This window comes from Orycteropus afer, unplaced genomic scaffold (genome assembly GCF_000298275.1).
Source record: "Orycteropus afer afer isolate SDZICR_OR568_19922 unplaced genomic scaffold, OryAfe1.0 scaffold00032, whole genome shotgun sequence".
In the NCBI taxonomy this organism is placed as follows: domain Eukaryota; kingdom Metazoa; phylum Chordata; class Mammalia; order Tubulidentata; family Orycteropodidae; genus Orycteropus; species Orycteropus afer.
The window spans coordinates 9,716,564-9,733,751 of record NW_006921619.1 but is presented as its reverse complement, the minus strand read 5'-3'; the positions used below and the strand labels follow the sequence as shown (position 1 = coordinate 9,733,751).

Here is a 17,188-nt window from a genome sequence, read left to right as displayed (position 1 = left end):
AACTATGGGGAGGAAGTGGGAGGGGAGCTGCTGCATTGTAAATTTTGGTCAATGACATGAGACAAAGTATATGTGAACTGTTGTATGAAAAGTGAATTTACTCTGTAAATCTTCACCCAAATCCTAAAAAAAAAGAAAACAAGTAGGGTGACCAAAATAGGCAAACACTCGCCACCTCTCTTCCCTCCATCTGTTGGCATAGTTTGCCCTCTGTAGTTAACCAGGACAAGTTGAATACCAATTCTACCCAATAGGCTGTTAAATGCTTGAATGTGCTATCACATGTCCCTTAAAATCTTCTCCACAATAAAATTTCCTAGTTCCTACAAAGGGGCCATTCCATGGAGAAGGATGTCATGCTTGGTAAAGCAGTGGATCGGTGAAAACCCTCAACAAGGTGGATTGACAGTGGCTGCAACAATGGGCTCAAATATAGCAAAGATTCTGAGGATGATGCGGGCCTGGGCAGTGTTTTGTTCTGTTGTACGTAGGGTTATTATGAGTCAGAGCCAACTCGATCACACCTAACAACCACCATAACACTGTATCTCATAAGACATGACTTAAATAAGCACTCTGGACAAGCTCTAGTTTGTCAATGCCCTTCTTAATATATGACGTTGAACTGAGTCCACTGCTCCATGACTCTTAAACATTCAAATGTGGACTGACAAGGGTAGACATCAGGAGAACTAGTTATTTCTGGAATTGGCTTACTGTGCTTCTATTTACCCAGCTCTAGACTGAGTCTAGACAAATCTGTTCTGGAGGAAGTGTAGTCAGAATGCTCCTTAGAAGCAAGAATGGCCAGACTTCATCTCATGTACTTTGGCCATGTTGTCAGAAAGGACCATTCCCTGGAGAAGGATATCATGCTTAGTAAAGTGGAGGGTCAGTGAAAAAGGTGAAGACCCTCAATGAGATGGATTGACACAGTGGCTATAATGATGGGCTCAGGTACAGCAAGCATTGTGAGGCTGGTGCAGGACTGGGCATTGTTTCGTTGTGTTGGGCATAGGGTCACTATGACTTAGAGTCATTTCAATGGCACTTAACAACAATAACAACAGACTGAGTCTAATTCTTAGTTCCTAAATCACATTTTTTTCTCATTGAATCTTAGATCCAAGGACATTGACTAGCTCTTTTTCCATCGGAACTTCTGCAAAGTAGCAAGCCCTGTTCCTACCTTTCTCCCCATGTCCTTATCTCCATCTATGGTTTATTTTTTAATTTAAACGAAATACTGTATTTTTTTAATTCCTGTTGGGTTTTACCTTGCTTGTTTTGATCCAGAATTCAACCTGGTAGAGGTAACTATTTTGAGCCTTTCTTCAGTCCACCAATGTGTACCAAAGCAATCTTACTATAAACATCTTAGCTGGTACACAAGAGATGCTGACTTTGACACTAAATGCCTTGTAAGGCCAGGTATGTTTCAGTAGGGCTCTGCATGTGCTGACATGTTAGCATCCCTCAATTCTTTGAGGTGGTTTTATATGGAGACTGGCCTTGGTTTCAAAGGCTCATTCATCAGGCAGATGTTGTTGTTAGATGCCATTGAGTTCATTCCAAATCATAGTGACCCTATGTACAACAAAACAAAACACTGCCCAGTCCTGCACCATCCTCACAATCATTGCTGTTCTTGAGCCCATCATTGTAGCTACTGTGTCCGTCCATCTCATTGAGTGTCTTCCCCTTTTCCCCTGACCCTCCACTTAATGAAGCATAATATCCTTTCCCACGGACTAGTCCTTTCTGACAACATGACCAAAGTACATGAGACAAAGTCTAGCCATTCTCACTTCTAAGGACCACTCCAGCTGTACCTCTCCCAAGACAGATTTATTCATTCTTCTGGCAATCCATGGTATTTTCAATATACCTTGCCAACACCACAATTCAGATGTGTCAATTCTTCTTCGGTCTCCCTTATTCATTATCCAGTTTTCACATGCATCATGCATATGAGACTACTGAAAATACCATGGTTTGGGTCAAACACTGCTTCATCTCTTCAAAGTGACATCTTTTGCACCAGATTTGCCCAGATTTGCTGCTTCCATGGACGTTGAGTGGATCCAAGTAAAATGAATCCATGACAACTTCAGTCTTTTCTCCATTTATCAAAATACTGCTTATTGGTCCTGTTGTGAAGACTTTGTTTTCTTTATGTTGAGATGTAATCCATACTGAAGGCTATAGTCTTTGATCTTCATCAGTAAGTGCTTCAAGGCATCTTCACTTTCAGCAGGCAAGGTAGTGTCATCTGCATATCACAGGTTGTTAATGAGTCTTCCTCCAATCCTGATGCCACATTCTTCTCTATATAGTCCAGATTCTCACATTATTTGCTCAGCATAAAGATTGAATAAGTATGGTGAAAGGATATAACTGTGACACAGTCCCTTCTTGATTTTAAACCATGCAGTATCCCCTTGTTTTGTTCAAACAACAGCCTCCTGGTTTATGTACAGGTTCCTCATGTGTACAATAAAGTGCTCTGGAATTCCGATTCTTCTCAAGTTATCTGTAATTTTCTCTGGTCCATACAATCGAATCCCTTTGCATAGACAATAAAACACATACAAACATCTTTCTGGTATTCTTTGCTTTCAATCAAGATCCATCTGACATTAGTGATGATATCCGTCATTCCACATCCACTTCTGAATCCAGCCTGCATTTCTGACAGTTTCCTGTCAAGATACTGCTACAATTGTTTTTGGACTATTTTCAGCAAAATTTTACTTGTGTGTTATATTAATTATATTGTTTGATAATTTCCACATGCTGTTGGCTCACCTTTCTTTGGAAAGAGCACAAATACTAATCTCTTCTAGTCGGTTGGCCAGATAGCTATCTTCCAAATTTTGGGCATAAACGAGTAAGCACCTCCAGCACTGCATCCATTGGTTGAAACATCTCAATGGGTATTTTGTGAATTCCTAGAGCCTTGTTTTTCTGCAATTCCTTCAATGTAGCTAGGACTTCTTCCTTCAATACCATTGGGGTTTTTTTGTTGGTTATTTTTAGAAGAATTACCAGGCCCTTTTTTTTATTTACAGAAATGTCAAACCATCCATTTGCAAATTTCCTGGTCTCCCATCAGCTGAAATTAACTAGGTATATCTGTGGAATCATATGACAAAACAAAACAAAAACAACAACAAAACCAGAAAAGAAGGATATCACACTGCTCCAGGTAGAATTTACCTGAATGCTTAATGAAGGAAATGAGGAGAGCTGGTCTTCATATGTTTTTAAAGCAAATTCATTTGAAAGATAGTGAATAAACTGGTCATCATAAGTCTAATATATTGATCAAATACTTAGACCTTCAGCCTAGGAAATCAAGTTTTTCTGTTTTTAATACCCTCCCATGAAAATAAATTTACTAATAAATCCCAAAAATACAGTGAAAATTGTTGTTCATTTACAATTCATATTTGCTTTCCTCTTTCATTTCTTCAGACAAACACCAAAATGCAGGTGAAAGATATAAAATGTAACTACTAGAAGCTGATTTAGAAATTTACACTAAATAGAGAACCCTACGGAATAAAAATTATTTCTGTTGATATGGCTCTATTTACAATAAAGCACTTGGATATGGCTTTTCAAGTTAGGTCAAGTAACAGTCATATTGTTAAAAAGTCCCTGGGCAGGGGCAAAGATGTTAAGAAAGCATTAACCTTTTCAAAACCCACAAGGCATGTTACTTGGCCTTTCACAAAAGGCAAGTTTACCTGTTCTTCATTTATTTAGTTGGATCCATGGAGAGTATCCCAATTTTCCATATAATCCTTTCTACATACTGCTCGGAAGGAAGGTTGGGCAATCTACTTCCGTAGTGATACTGCCTCGGAAACCCAAGGAGGGGTCGCTATGGGTTGGGTCCAACTTGATGGCACATAACAACAACAACAACAACAACATACTGCTACAATAACATGACATAAAGCACTCAAAGTGTCACTAGATGGAAGGAAAGAGATTTTTATCTTAATCCATGTTGCTGAGTAAGGTTTGAAAAGTGGGAACATTTGGTATGGATGGTCAGATGAAAATTACCAAAATGTCAATACCATTAGTTCTTGATTATATACTACCTCCTGAAATGGTTGAACATCAATCAGTTCTTTTTGGTACAATGACTCTGTATATTCCTTCATCTTGTTTTGATGCTTCTTTCACCATTCAGTGTTGTGCCCAATAAAATCCTTCAGTATAGTAACTCAAGACTTGAATTTTTTCTTCAGCTCTTTCAGTTTGAGATATGCCAAGTGTCTTCTTTCTCTTTGATTTTCTAATTCTAGGTCTTTGCACATTTCATTATAGTACTTTGTCTCCTCAAGCCACCCTTTGAAATCTTCTGTTCAGCTCTTTACTCCACCATAAATTTCCTACTTATGGGGTCCTGGGCCCAGGGCTGGACCACAGGACAAGTAGGAGGCCAAAATAAATCTAAATCATCATGCCTGAGCTATGACCAATACAGTAGCCCTTCCTGCAACTGAAACTGGCCCCAGCAGATATAAATGGATTGTAAGGATGAGGAGTAATAAGAGGGGGAAGAGAAGCTTGCCTTGGTTTGTAAGTATTTGTGGGAACCACGAGCACAGTGACGGAGAAACCAGGAGTACATCTTTCTATATTCTCTAAGTGAAGGGCCAGAATGAGGACAAAGAGGTCAGCATTCAGTGAGCTTTCTGACTTAGTCCTGTTCTGTGCTTTTTGAGAGCATCTCTCTCCACTGAGCTTTGTAGTCAAAACAGAAGCAAAGGGAGTGGGAACTAATGGTGAACTCCTAGGGAAATGATAGTGTATGGTACCAGTTGCTTCTCATGCTCAGCCCTGGTTGTGTGCCTACTGGGTTTCATTTTGAGTCTTGCTTTGAAAAATGCACCCTCAGTTGGTTTCTCCCTTGGTGTTTTCTAGGAGATGGATCGCATTGTCAACCAAATGCTGCACATTGCCCAGTACCTGGAGTGGGATCCCACGGAGCTAAGACCTGTGAGTTTCCATAAATATGGAGTGACTTCTAATTGAGCTTCCAAGATGAGATTGGGACATCCTCTGGACTTGGATGCCAAGGTTTACTTTGAAGGCTCTCCCAGGCTCATCTACTTTTAGGCAGCTTCTCTGGGGTTGTACACCTTGACTTCTCACTTCTTGCATAGGAAATATCATGGGCAACAGGAAAAGTATAGTTGTAATTGAACTAATAACTTCTCCGAACCTCTCTCCAGAACTAAATTTTTATAACAGGAATTTATAGATCTAAGAAGTTAAAGATAGAACTTTAGAGACTTTGCTCAATCACCAGACAATACTAGTAGTAATTACATATTGGGACTCCTATATGTCAGGTATTGAACTAGAAGCTTTATATACATTTTCTATAATCCTTACTATAGTACTGCAAACAAAACAATATTATTTCTTTTTTTGTTGTTTTCCAAATTGTCATATGGGTGCAAATTTACAAAACAAATTTGTTTTACTCTCAATAGTTCATGCATATTCAGTGTCATGGCCCTGATTACAATCCCCAACCATAAAAAACTCTCCCCCCCTCCTCCCTGTGACTATCCCTTCCATGCGCCCTTCTTATCTATGCATGCCTGTCTGACCAGATTTCCCTCTATATGAATGCTGCCCCTCTCATGTCTTGTGGCTGATTGATCTAAGGGGTGCATCTCCCTTAAGTAGGTGTTCTGCTTGTAGGTCTTCCTACTGTTGGGCTGAGAGCCAATCCACAGAAGTGAGTCCATTTCCAGGCCTTAAGGATAACCTTGGCCATAGTCTTGGGGATTCTACTAGTCTCTATCCAACCAGTAATTCTGGTCATTTCTGTGCTTTTGAGTTTTGTTCTACATTTGTCCTCCCACTCTATCCAGAATCTCCAATTTTGATCCCTCTCTGGGTGGTTGGCATTGGTAACTGGGCACTATCTAGTTCTTTGGTCTTGGGGTCCTGAAGGCTGAGGTCCTCATGGTCCATCATATCTTCGAAATAATTGCTTCCAAATGACTTTGCTTTTCTTCACTCTTCTTTGCTCCAGACAAGAGGTGACTGACTAATAGTTGCATCTTAGATGGCCACTTGAAGGTTTTTAAGACTCCAGTCGCTACTCACCAAAGTGGGATGTAGAACAAGACTTTTATGTACTAAGTTGTGCCAATTGAGCATGATGTCCCCTGAGACTATGATCCCAAACCTGCAGGTCTGATTCTCTCCCTCAAGGTACTTGGTTGTCTCTAAGAAGCTACTTCAACTTTGTCCTCTGTTACTTCTGTAATGTATGTGGATAATTTTGTAGCACAAGTACAAGTGTAAGATTTGTCCTTGGTCTTGGTTATATTCCTGTTTGCCTACCCCCACCTGATCTTCTCACTTGTCTATGCATTTATCCATAGCCTACTGTTTGGTGCCACTGATAAATGCAGTATTGTACATGTAATAGAATTTGCCTCTGTTGTCTATATCTTCTGTGCACATTTCTGTGTCCTCCCTTTCTGCATTTTCCCCGTGCTGGTCATGGACTCTTTCTATACTGCCCCTACCCTTACCAAATCAACATGTGACCCCCAACTAGTCCAAAATTTTCCTTCCCTGTCCCTCCCATCCCTGGTTATCTACAAAGTGAATTTACTTTCCTGCAGACCTTGCCTTAACTTTTTATAAAAATGGACTCATACAATATTTGTCCTTCTGTGATTGACTTATTTCACTCAGCATAATGTCCTCCAAATTCATCTACGTTGTGAGATGATTTGTGGATTCTTCATTATTCTTTAATGTAGCATAGTATTCCATTGTATGAATGTACCATAATTTGGTTATCCATTCATCTATTGATGGGCATTTAGGTTGTTTCCATCTCTTTGCTATACTGAATTGTGCTATGATGAACATGGGTGTGTGTTTGTCTATTTGTGTCCTGTCTCTCTTCTCTTTAAGGTATATTCCTAGTAATGGAATTGCTGGAGCAAATGGTATTTCTATGTTCAATTTCATGATATTGCTGTTTTCCACAGTGGCTGTACCATTTTACAGTTCCACCAGCAGTATATGAGAGTTTCAATCTCTCCGCACCCTCACCAGTATTTGTTATTTTCTGTCCTGTTGAACTTTACTGTTGTTGCTGGGGTGAGATGATATCTCATAAGGCATTTGACTGTTAACCAGAAGGCTGGCAGTTCAAACCTACCAGCCACTCCTTGGAAAGAAGATTGGGCAATCTATTTCCGTAGTGATACTGCCTCAGAAACCCAAGGAGGGGTCACTATGAGTCAGATCCAGCTTAACAGCAGTGATTTTTTTTTTTTTTTTTTTTCCTAATAGCAAATCAACCACCAGCCACTCCTCGGAAGGAACGCATATATGCCCTTGGTTTGGAAATGATCGTGGGCATTTCCTCACGTGTTTGTTGGCCACCTATATATCTTCTTTAGTGAAGTGTCTGTTCATATTTACTGCCCGTTTTTGAATTGGATTGATTGTCTTTTTGGTGTTGAGGTGTTGAAGTTTTCTATAAATTTTAGAGATAAGTCCCTTGTCAGATATGACATAGCCAAATATTTTTTCCCAATCCATAGGTTCTCTTTTTATCCTTCTGGAGAAGTCTTTCGATACACCTAAGAACTTAATTTTTTAAAGGTCCCAGTCATCTGGTTTCTCTTTTGCTGGATGTGCATTTTGGGTTATGTTTGATAGTCTATTTATGCCATAAATTAGGGGCCCTGGATTTGCCCCTATTTTATCTTTGATGAACTTTATAGTTTGGGGTTTTATGTTTAAGTCTTTGATCCAACTTAAGTTTGTTTTTGTGTGTGGGATGAGGTATGGGTCTTATTTCATTTTTCTGCAAGTGGATATCCAGTTGTACCAGCACCATTTGTTAAAGGGGCTATATCTCCCCCATTTAATGGTTTTTGGCCTTTTGTCAAAAATCAGCTGTTCATAGATGGGTTGGTCTATTTCTGGGTTTTCATTTCTGTTCCATTGGTCTATTTGTCTATCACTGTACCAATACCATGCTGTTCTGACTACTGTGGCTGTATAGTAGGTTTTGAGATCCAGGAGTGTGAGACCTCCTTCAGTGGTGCTTTGCTTATCCAAGGTCTCTTTCCTTTCCGTATGAATTTAGTGATTTGTTTCTCTATGTCCTTAAAGAACGTTGATGGAATCTGGATCAGGATTGCATTGAATGAATAGATTGCTTTCAGTAGCATTGACATTTTCACAATATTCAGTCTTCCTATTCCATTTATGTAGATCATTTGTAGTTTCTTGTAGTAGTGTTTTGTAGTTTTCTTTGTATAAGTCTTTTGTGTCCCTGGTAAGATTTATTCCTAAGTATTTTACCTTTTTGGTAGCTATTTAAATGGTATTATTTTCCTTATTTCCTTTTCAGAGGTTTCTTTGTTGATGTAGAGGAATCCAACTGATTTTTGTATATTGACCTTGTATCCTACCACTTTGGTGAAGCTTTCTATTATTTCCAGTAATTTTTTGGCGAGTCTCTTGGGTTTTCTATGTATAAGATCATGTCATCTGCAAATAGAGATGGCTTTACTTCTTCTTCACCAATTTGTTGTTAAGTGCCATTGAGCTATCTCTGACTCATAGCAACCCTATGCACAGCAGAATGAAACACCGCCTGGCTGAGCCAGCTCCACAATTCTTGCTACACTTGAGCCCATCACTACCACCACCATGTCAATCCACCTCATTGAGGGCCTTTCCCTCTTTTGTCAACCCTCCACCTTACCAAGCATGACATCCTTCTCCAGGGAATGGTCCCTTCTTACAAAATGACCAAAGTATGTGAAATGAAGTCTGGCCATTCTCACCTCCAAGGAGCATTCTGGCTGCACTTCCTCCGGACAGACCTGTTAGTTCTTTTAGCAGTCCACGGTACTTTCTTCACCAACATTGTCCTATTCATTGATCTTCCCTATTCATTGTCCAGCTCTCACATGCATATGAGGTGATTGAAAACACCATGGCTTGTGTTGGGCACACCTTAGTCCTCAAGGAGACATGGTTGCTCTTCAGCACTTGAAAGAGGTCCTTTGCAGCCAATTTGTCCAGTGCTTTACTTCGTCTGATGTCCTGACTGCTACTTCCATTGGCATTGATTGTAGAACCAACCAATGTAAAGTCTTTGACAACCTCAATCTTTTCTCCAGTTATTGTGATGCTACTTATAGGTCCAGTTGTGAGGATTTTTGTTTTCTTTATACTAGATGTAATCCATACTGCATACTTTATTCTTCAATCTTCAATCTTCATCAGTAAGTACTTCAAGTCATCCTCACTTTCAGCAAGCAAAGTTGTGTCACACTTTGTTAATGATTCTTCCTTCAATTTTGATTCCACGTTCTTCTTCATACAATCCAGCTTCTCAGATTATTTGCCCAGCATACAGATTGAATAAGTATGGTGAAAGTATTGATTTTAAACCATGTAGTGTTCCCTTTTTCTGTTTGAATGACAGCCTCCTTATCTATGTACAGGTTCCTCATGAGTATAATTAAGTGTTCTGGAATGCCCATTCTTCTCAATGTTATCCACAGTCTGTTATGATCCACACAATCAAATGCCTTTGCATAGTCATTAAAACACAAGTAAACATCTTTGTGGTATTCTTTACTTTGAGCCAAGATGCATCTGACATCACCAATGATATCCCTCATTCCACATCCTCTTCTGAATCCAGCCTGAACCTCTGGAAGTTCTCTGTCAATATATTGCTGCAACCATTTTTGAATTATCTTCAGTAAGATTTTACTTGCATGAGATATTAAAGATATTCTTCGATAATTTCTACATTCTGTGGGATTACCTTTCTTTGGAATGGGTACAAATATGGATCTCTTCCAGTTGGCCAAATAGCTGTCTTCCAAATCTCTTGGCATAGACAAGTGAGTGCCTGCAGTGGGGCACCTGTATGTTGAAATATCTCAATGGGTATTCCATCAATTCTTGGAGCCTTGTTCCTCGCCAATTCCCTCAGTGCAGCTTCGACCTCTTCACTCAATACCATTGGTTCTTGAACACATGTCACCTCCTGAAATGGATGAAGATCAACCAGTTCTTTTTGGTACGGTAACTCTGTGTATTCCTTCCATCTTCTTTTGATGCTTCCTGCATCATTCAATATTTTTCCCATAGAATCTTTCAATATTGCAATTTGAGGCTTAAATTTTTTTCCTCAGTTCTTTCAGCTTGAGAACTGTTGAGCATGTTCTTCCCTTTTGGTTTTCTAACTCCAGGTCTTTGCACATTTCATTATAACACTTTATTTTGTCCTCTCAAGCTGCCCATTGCAGCTCTTTTATCTTGTCATTTCTTCCATTTACTTTAGCTACTCTTCACTCAAGGGCAAGTTTCAGAGTCTCTGTTGACATCCATTTTGGTCTTTTCTTTCTTTCTCATCTTTTTAATGACCTCTTGCTTTCTTTATAGATGATGGTCTTGATGTCATCCCACAATTCTTCTGGTTTTCAGTCACTGATGTTCAATGCATCAATTCTATTCTTTAGATGGTCTCTAAATTCAGGAGGGATATATTCATGATCGTATTTTGGCTCTCGTGGGCTGGTTTTAATTGTCTTCATGCTCAAGTTGAACTTGCATATGAGCAGTTAATGGTCTGTTCTGCAGTCAACTCCTGGCCTGGTTTTTGAGCTTTTCCATTGCCTTTTGCCACAGATGTAGTCAATCTGATTCCTGTGTATTCTATCTGGTGAAGTCCATATGTATAGCCACTGTTTGTGTTGTTGAAAAAAAGATATTTGCAATGAATAAGTCATTGGTCTTGCAAAATTCTATCATGTAATTTCCAGCATCATTTCTGTCACCAAGGCCAAATTTTCCAATTACCAATGATTCTTCTTTGTTTCCAACTTTTACATTCCAATCACCAGTGATAATTAACACATCTTGATTGCATGTTTGATCAATTTCAGACTGCAGAAGTTGATAAAAATCTTCAATTTCCTTATCTTTGGCTTTGGTGATTGGTGTATAAATTTGAGTAATAGTCATATTAATTGGTTTCCCTTGTAGATATATGGATATTATTCTATCACTGACAGCATTGTACTTCAGGACAGATCTTGAAACATCTTTTGTGATGATGAATGCCACGCCATTCCTCTTCAATTTGTCATTCCTGACATAGTAGATCATATGGTTGTCTGATTCAAAATGGCCAAAACCGGTCCATTTTAGCTCACTAATGCCTAGGATTCCAAGGAGGGGTCACTATGAGTCAGGTCCGACTTGATGGCACATAATAACAACAACAATGCTTAGGATATCAATCTTCATGCGTTCCATTTCATTTTTGACAACTTCCAATTTTCATAGATTCATACTTCGTACATTCCATGTTCCATTTATTAATGGATGTTTGCAGTTGTTTCTCCTCAATTTGAATTGTGCCACGTCAGCACATGGAGGTCCTGAAAGATTTACTTTATCCATATCATTAAGGTTGGTTCTACTCTAATGAGGCAGCTCTTTCCCAGACCTATTTTGAGTGCCTTCCAACCCAAGGGGCTAGTCTTACTGCACTGTGTCAGATAATGTTTCCAAGATATTCATAAAGTTGCCCAGTAATGTATCAGACAGTGCTTCTCTGCTATTCATAAGGTTTTCCCTGGCCAATTATTGAGAAGTGGATGACCTCCTCCTTCTTCCTAGTCTGTCTTAGTCTGTAAGCTGCATTGAAACCTGTGCACCCTGTGCAATCTGCTGGTGTCTGAAACAGCAGTGGCATAGCCTCAAGCCTCACAGCAATGTACATGCCTCACAGGATGACAAACTGACAGGCAAATTTGTCTCCCTTGGCTGTTGGAAACCTCTGCATCCTCCTTTTACCTAATTCCTACCTGAAACCTACCAATCTGTGGTCTCAGGCCACTCCTGGTCCTTCCCTTTCCTGGCTGCAGGGATTTTGGGGCCTAGCCTTGCCTCCCACCCCTTTTTACATGGATATCCTGCCGCTCCTGAGGTCCCCGAGGCTGCTCCTGTCCAGTTTGGATGCCTTTTATCTCTCTTTCTTGCCTTATTGCCCTGGCTAGGACTTCCAATACAATGTTAAATAGAAGTGGTGATAGAAGGCATCCTTGTCTGGTTTCCATTTGCAAGGGGAAAGCTTTGAGTCTCTCGATTGACAACAATTTTGGTTATTGGTTTTGGATATATGCCCTTTATTATATTGAGGATTTTGTCCTTCTATGCCTATTTTGCTGAGAGTTTTGAACAGGAATGGGTATTGGATTTTATCAAATGCTTTTTCTGCATCAATTGATATGATCATATGGTTCTTTTCTTTTATTTACGTGATGGATTACATTGATTGTTTTTCTGATGCTGAACCATCTATGCATACATGGTATTAATCCCACTTGGTCATGATATATTATTTTTTTGATATATTGTTGAATTCTGTTGGCTAGGATTTTGATGAAGATTTTTATGTCTATATTCATGAGGGATGTTGGTCTATAGTTTTCCTCTTTAGTAGTGTTTTTACCTGATTTTAGTATCTGTGTCATACTTGCTTCATAGAATGAATTTGGGAGTATTCCATCATTTTCTGTGTTCTGGAATAGTTTGAGTAGTAGAGGTGTCAGCTTTCCCTGAACATTTTATAAAATTCTCCAGTGATACCATAAGGGCCAGGACCTTTTTTTTTTTTTTTTTTTTTTAGATGATCTCTAAATTCAGGAGGGATATATTCAAGATCATATTTTGGCTCTCGTGGACTTTTTTTTTTTTTTTTTTTTTTTAATGAGGAGTTTTTTTATGACCTGCTCAATTTCTTCTTCTGTTACGGGTCTGTTTAAGTATTCTATCTCAGACTGGGTTAGTTTAGGTAGGTCTTTTGTTTCTAGAAATTTGTCCATCTCTTCTAGGTTCTCGAATTTGTTGGAGTACAGTTCTACATAATATTGGTCTTATCTTTTGTTTCAGTTGGTTCTGTTGTGATGTCTCCCTTTTCATTTATTATTTGTATTATTTGCATCTTCTCTTGCTTTCCTTTTGTTAAATTTGCCAATGGTTTGCCAATTCTGTTAATCATTTCAAAAACCTAGCTTATTGTCTTGTTGATTTTCTCTCTTTTTTTTTCCTTTTGTTTCATTTATTTCTGCTCTGGCCTTTACTATTTTCTTACTTCTGGATAGTGTAGGTTTCTTTTGTTGCTCTTTTTCTAGTTGTTGGAGTTGTTGAGTTAAGGTGTTGATTTTGATTCTTTCTTCTTTTTTGATGTATGTATTTATTGCTATAAATTGATCTCTGAGTATTGCTTTTGCTGTATTCCAGAGGTTTTGGTAAGTTGTATTTTCATTCTCATTTATTCCTAGGAATTCTTTTATTTCACCCTTTATTTCTTCTGTTATCCAATTATTTTTGAACAGTGTATTATTCAGTTTCCACATATTTGATTTTTTTTGATCTTCCTATTATTAATTTAATAGGAAGATCAAAAAAAAATCAAATATGGCTAAGGCACTTGACTGCTAACCAGAAGGCTGGCGGTTCAAACCCACCAGCCACTCCTCGGAAGGAAAGTTGGGCAATCCTACTTCCGTAGTGATACTGCCTCGGAAACCCAAGGAGGGGTCGCTATGAGTCAGGGCTGACTCGATGGCACATAACAACAACAACAACAATTATTGATTTATAATTTTGTAGCACTGTCAGGAAGCTGCTTTATAGTACTTCAGTGTATTTAAATTTATTGAGGTTTGTTTTGTGGCCTAACATGGTCTACACTGGAGAATGATCCATGTGCACTGGAGAAGAATGTGTATTGTGCTTCTGTTGGGTAGAGTTCTATATATCTATGAAGTCAAGTTGGTTGATTGTGTTATTGAGTTCTTCTTATCTTTGTTTTTTTCTAGTTGTTCTGTCCTTCCTTGAAAGTAGTGGGTTAAAGTCTTCTGCTACTATTATAGAGTTGTCTATTTTTCCTTTCATTTGGATCCATAGATATTTATTATGGTAATGGCCTCCCGGTCAACTGACCCTTTTAACATCATATAGTGTCCTTCTTTGTCTCTTATGCTGGCTTTCACCTTGAAGTCTGTTTTATCAGAAATTAATGTTGCCATTAGCTTGATATATTTTTTCCACTCCTTGATTTTTAATTTATTTTTACCTTTAAGTCTAAGGTGGGTTTCTTGTAGGCAGCATAACAGTAGGTCCTCCTCTCTTATCCAATCTGCTACTCTCTTTCTTTTGACTGGTGCACTTAGTCCATTCACATTGAGTGTCATTAATGATAGGTCTGAATTTATTGCTATCATTGTATTGCATTTTTTTGTTGTATTGTTGTTGATTTCTTTGTTCCAAATATTTTTCCATACTGAGTTCATTTTGTTATCAAGTATTTTTTCTCTTTTCTTCATTATTGTTTGCTTTGGGTTTACTAAGGCCTTGTGATTTCTTTCTTTCATAGTTTGATTAGAAGGATTGTTAATTTTCTTTGTGACTACCCTGAAGTAAATTTTTATCTCCCTAAGTTTGAGCTGTCTGTTCTACAAAGACATTGTCCTGTCTTCCTCTCAATTTGGAAGATTTGTAATTAAAACTTTTTTCCCCTCCATTTCTTTTGTTGCTGGTGTCATTTGCAGATTGAATCCCCTATTTTTCTATGTACATTTTTTTGTGAGTTTACTTTGAGAATGATTTTCTGGTTTGGTTTCTAGGCAGTGGTGTTAAGTGTCTTGGTTTTAATTTGTTGTTCTCTGTTGTGGGTTGTCTTTTGGAAGGACTCCCTTTAGCATTTCTTATAGTGTTGGTCCGATTTTCACAAAATTTCTGTTTGTCTGGGAATGTCTTGATTTCACTCTCCTATTTGATGGATGGGAGCTCTGGTAGCATAGTGCCTAAGGTACTTGACTGCTAACCAGAAGGCTGGCAGTTCAAATCCACCAGCCACTCCTCGGAAGGAAGATAGGGCAATCTACTTCTGTAGTGATACTGCCTCAGAATCCTAAGGAAGGGTTGCTATGAGTCAGGTCCAACTCGATGGCACATAACAACAACAACATTTGATGGATATTTTGGCTGGATATATAATTCTTGATTAGCAACTCTTTTCCTTCAAGGTTTTGTATATGACATCCCGTTGCCTTCTTGCCTGTGTGGTTTCTGTTGAGAAATCAGAGTTTAGTCTTATTGGTTGCCATTGTAAGTGACATTTTGTTTTTCCCAAGCTGCTCCCAAGATTCTTTCTTTGTCTTTGGTTTTGGAAAGTTTGATTATGATACATCTTGGTGACTTATACTTGGGATCTATCCTGTATGGGGTTCATTGAGCTTCTTGGATGGATATGTTTTCTTCTTTCATAATATGAGGGAAATTTTCTGTTAGCAAATCTTCGACAATTTTCTCAATGTCCCCCCCATCTTCTTTTTGTTCTGGGATTCCAATCAGGCACCTGTTGTTTCTTTTCATGTCGTCACATATAACTCTTAGGTTTTCTTCATTTCTCTTAAATCTTTGTTCTGATTTTTCCTCATCTAGTCCGGTGTCAAGGGATTTGTCTTCTAGCTGGAAAATGCATTTTTCAGCCAGTTCTAGTTTACTCTTTTGTCCTTCCAATGTGTTATCTATCTCTGTAATTTTAGTATTCATCTTCTGTCTTCTGGATTTTTAATTGCAGTTTTTTTTTAATGCCTTCTGATTTTGTGTTTATTTTGCTCTTAAATGATTTTCCTGAATTCTTCCAGGGTACTATCTCTCTTCTCATTGCTTCTGTTAAGGTTTTCTTGAACTCTTGGAGGGTTATATATAGATAATCTTCTGAATTCCTTATTAAGTAGTTTTATTGTTTATTCTTCCTCAAGGAGATTTCCTAATTCTTTAGCTTAAACATTTGTTTCTACTACATTGTCCTGTTTTTATTATTATTATTATTTTAAATTATCTGTTGTTTCCTAGACATTTTGAAGGGTGTTCTTTTTATTTGTTAGTTATGTACTGATTTGTTTCAGTGTGGTTTTATGTTTTGCTATATCTGGAAGTGTGGAACAGGTGTACTTCCTTGGTTGTTGACTAAGCTGAGTCACTCTCCAGCTTTTTCTGTGTTGGTGGATCACTGGTGGGGCTTGGGGGTGCAGGTCTCTGTTCATCATGAAGAGGATTCATAGTTGGGACGAGCAGGTATTGTCCACTGTCTGTCATTGATCCTGTGGTGCAGGAGCTATTGGTGTCTATTGGGTGAGGTGGTCATTGTAGTAGCTTCAGCTGATTAGTGGAGGGTTAATATGTTCCTCCCATTGGACAAAGCAGGGGAGAAAACAAAAGCCAAGGAGAAGAAGAAGAGATGAAGAGATAGAACAAAAATAGAAGGCTAGATATAGGGAGAAAGAATGTAAGAAAAAGAGAGAAAAAAAAAGTGGGTAGATGGGAAGGATATACCACTGCTGTCAAGTTGCATTCGACTCATGGTGACCCCCTCCAGGAATTATATAGGTTTTGCAAAAATGAAAGAAGACAAGGGAAAAATGAAGGGAGAATAAGGTATTTGAGGAAGGGTCCCTCCACTTACGTTCAGCCACTGGAAACTGGCTGCTGTGGCAAATTCTGCTCACTCACTGTAGCATCAGCAGGCAGAAGAGGGTCAGTGCAAGAAGCACTCACCAGGAGAGTAAGACAGAGGGTGTTTTCTGTGCTTAGTGGGAGATAATTCTGTCAGCAATGCAGGCACTGTGGCCCCTGGTTCCATCAAGATCAGTCTGCCAATGATGGTGCCCAGCTGTCAATCAAAGCCCCGCAGTTTAAACCTGCAGCTGCCCCAAGGGACAAAAGGCGACTGCGCAGATCCACAAGTCATGAAATCCCAGGTCACAATGCCACTCTGTGATAAAAAGGATTGGTAAGAGTTGAATTCGAGCCCACTGCTGTGTCCAATTTGGGGTCTGTTTATTCGGAGAGAGTTTCTGTTCCCTTTTCCCCATTCCCTTCCAGACTCTGAAGCAGCTTAAGGTAAGGGGGTCCTGTTCTGTTTCACAGTACAATCTTCCTTCTGTCTTCAGCCCCAGCTCACCTTGAAAAACTACCAATGTGACTATGCTGAGTCTTTAATGCCTGTGGATTCTGTGGGGTTTTTTTCCCCAGCTCCTCCTCAACCTCTGTTGTATTTCTAATGACT

The 17,188-nt window shown here is 38.9% G+C and overlaps 1 protein-coding gene across 1 annotated transcript in view; it reads left to right on the top strand.

Moving 5' to 3' along the window:
* Positions 1-17,188, top strand: part of DGKG (diacylglycerol kinase gamma) — a 245,632-nt gene that overhangs the window by 46,983 nt on the left and 181,461 nt on the right. The window contains exon 7 of the mRNA XM_007935972.2: positions 4,945-5,019. Within this exon, the coding sequence (XP_007934163.1) occupies positions 4,945-5,019 (75 nt within the window). The remainder of the gene's footprint in view (positions 1-4,944; positions 5,020-17,188) is intronic.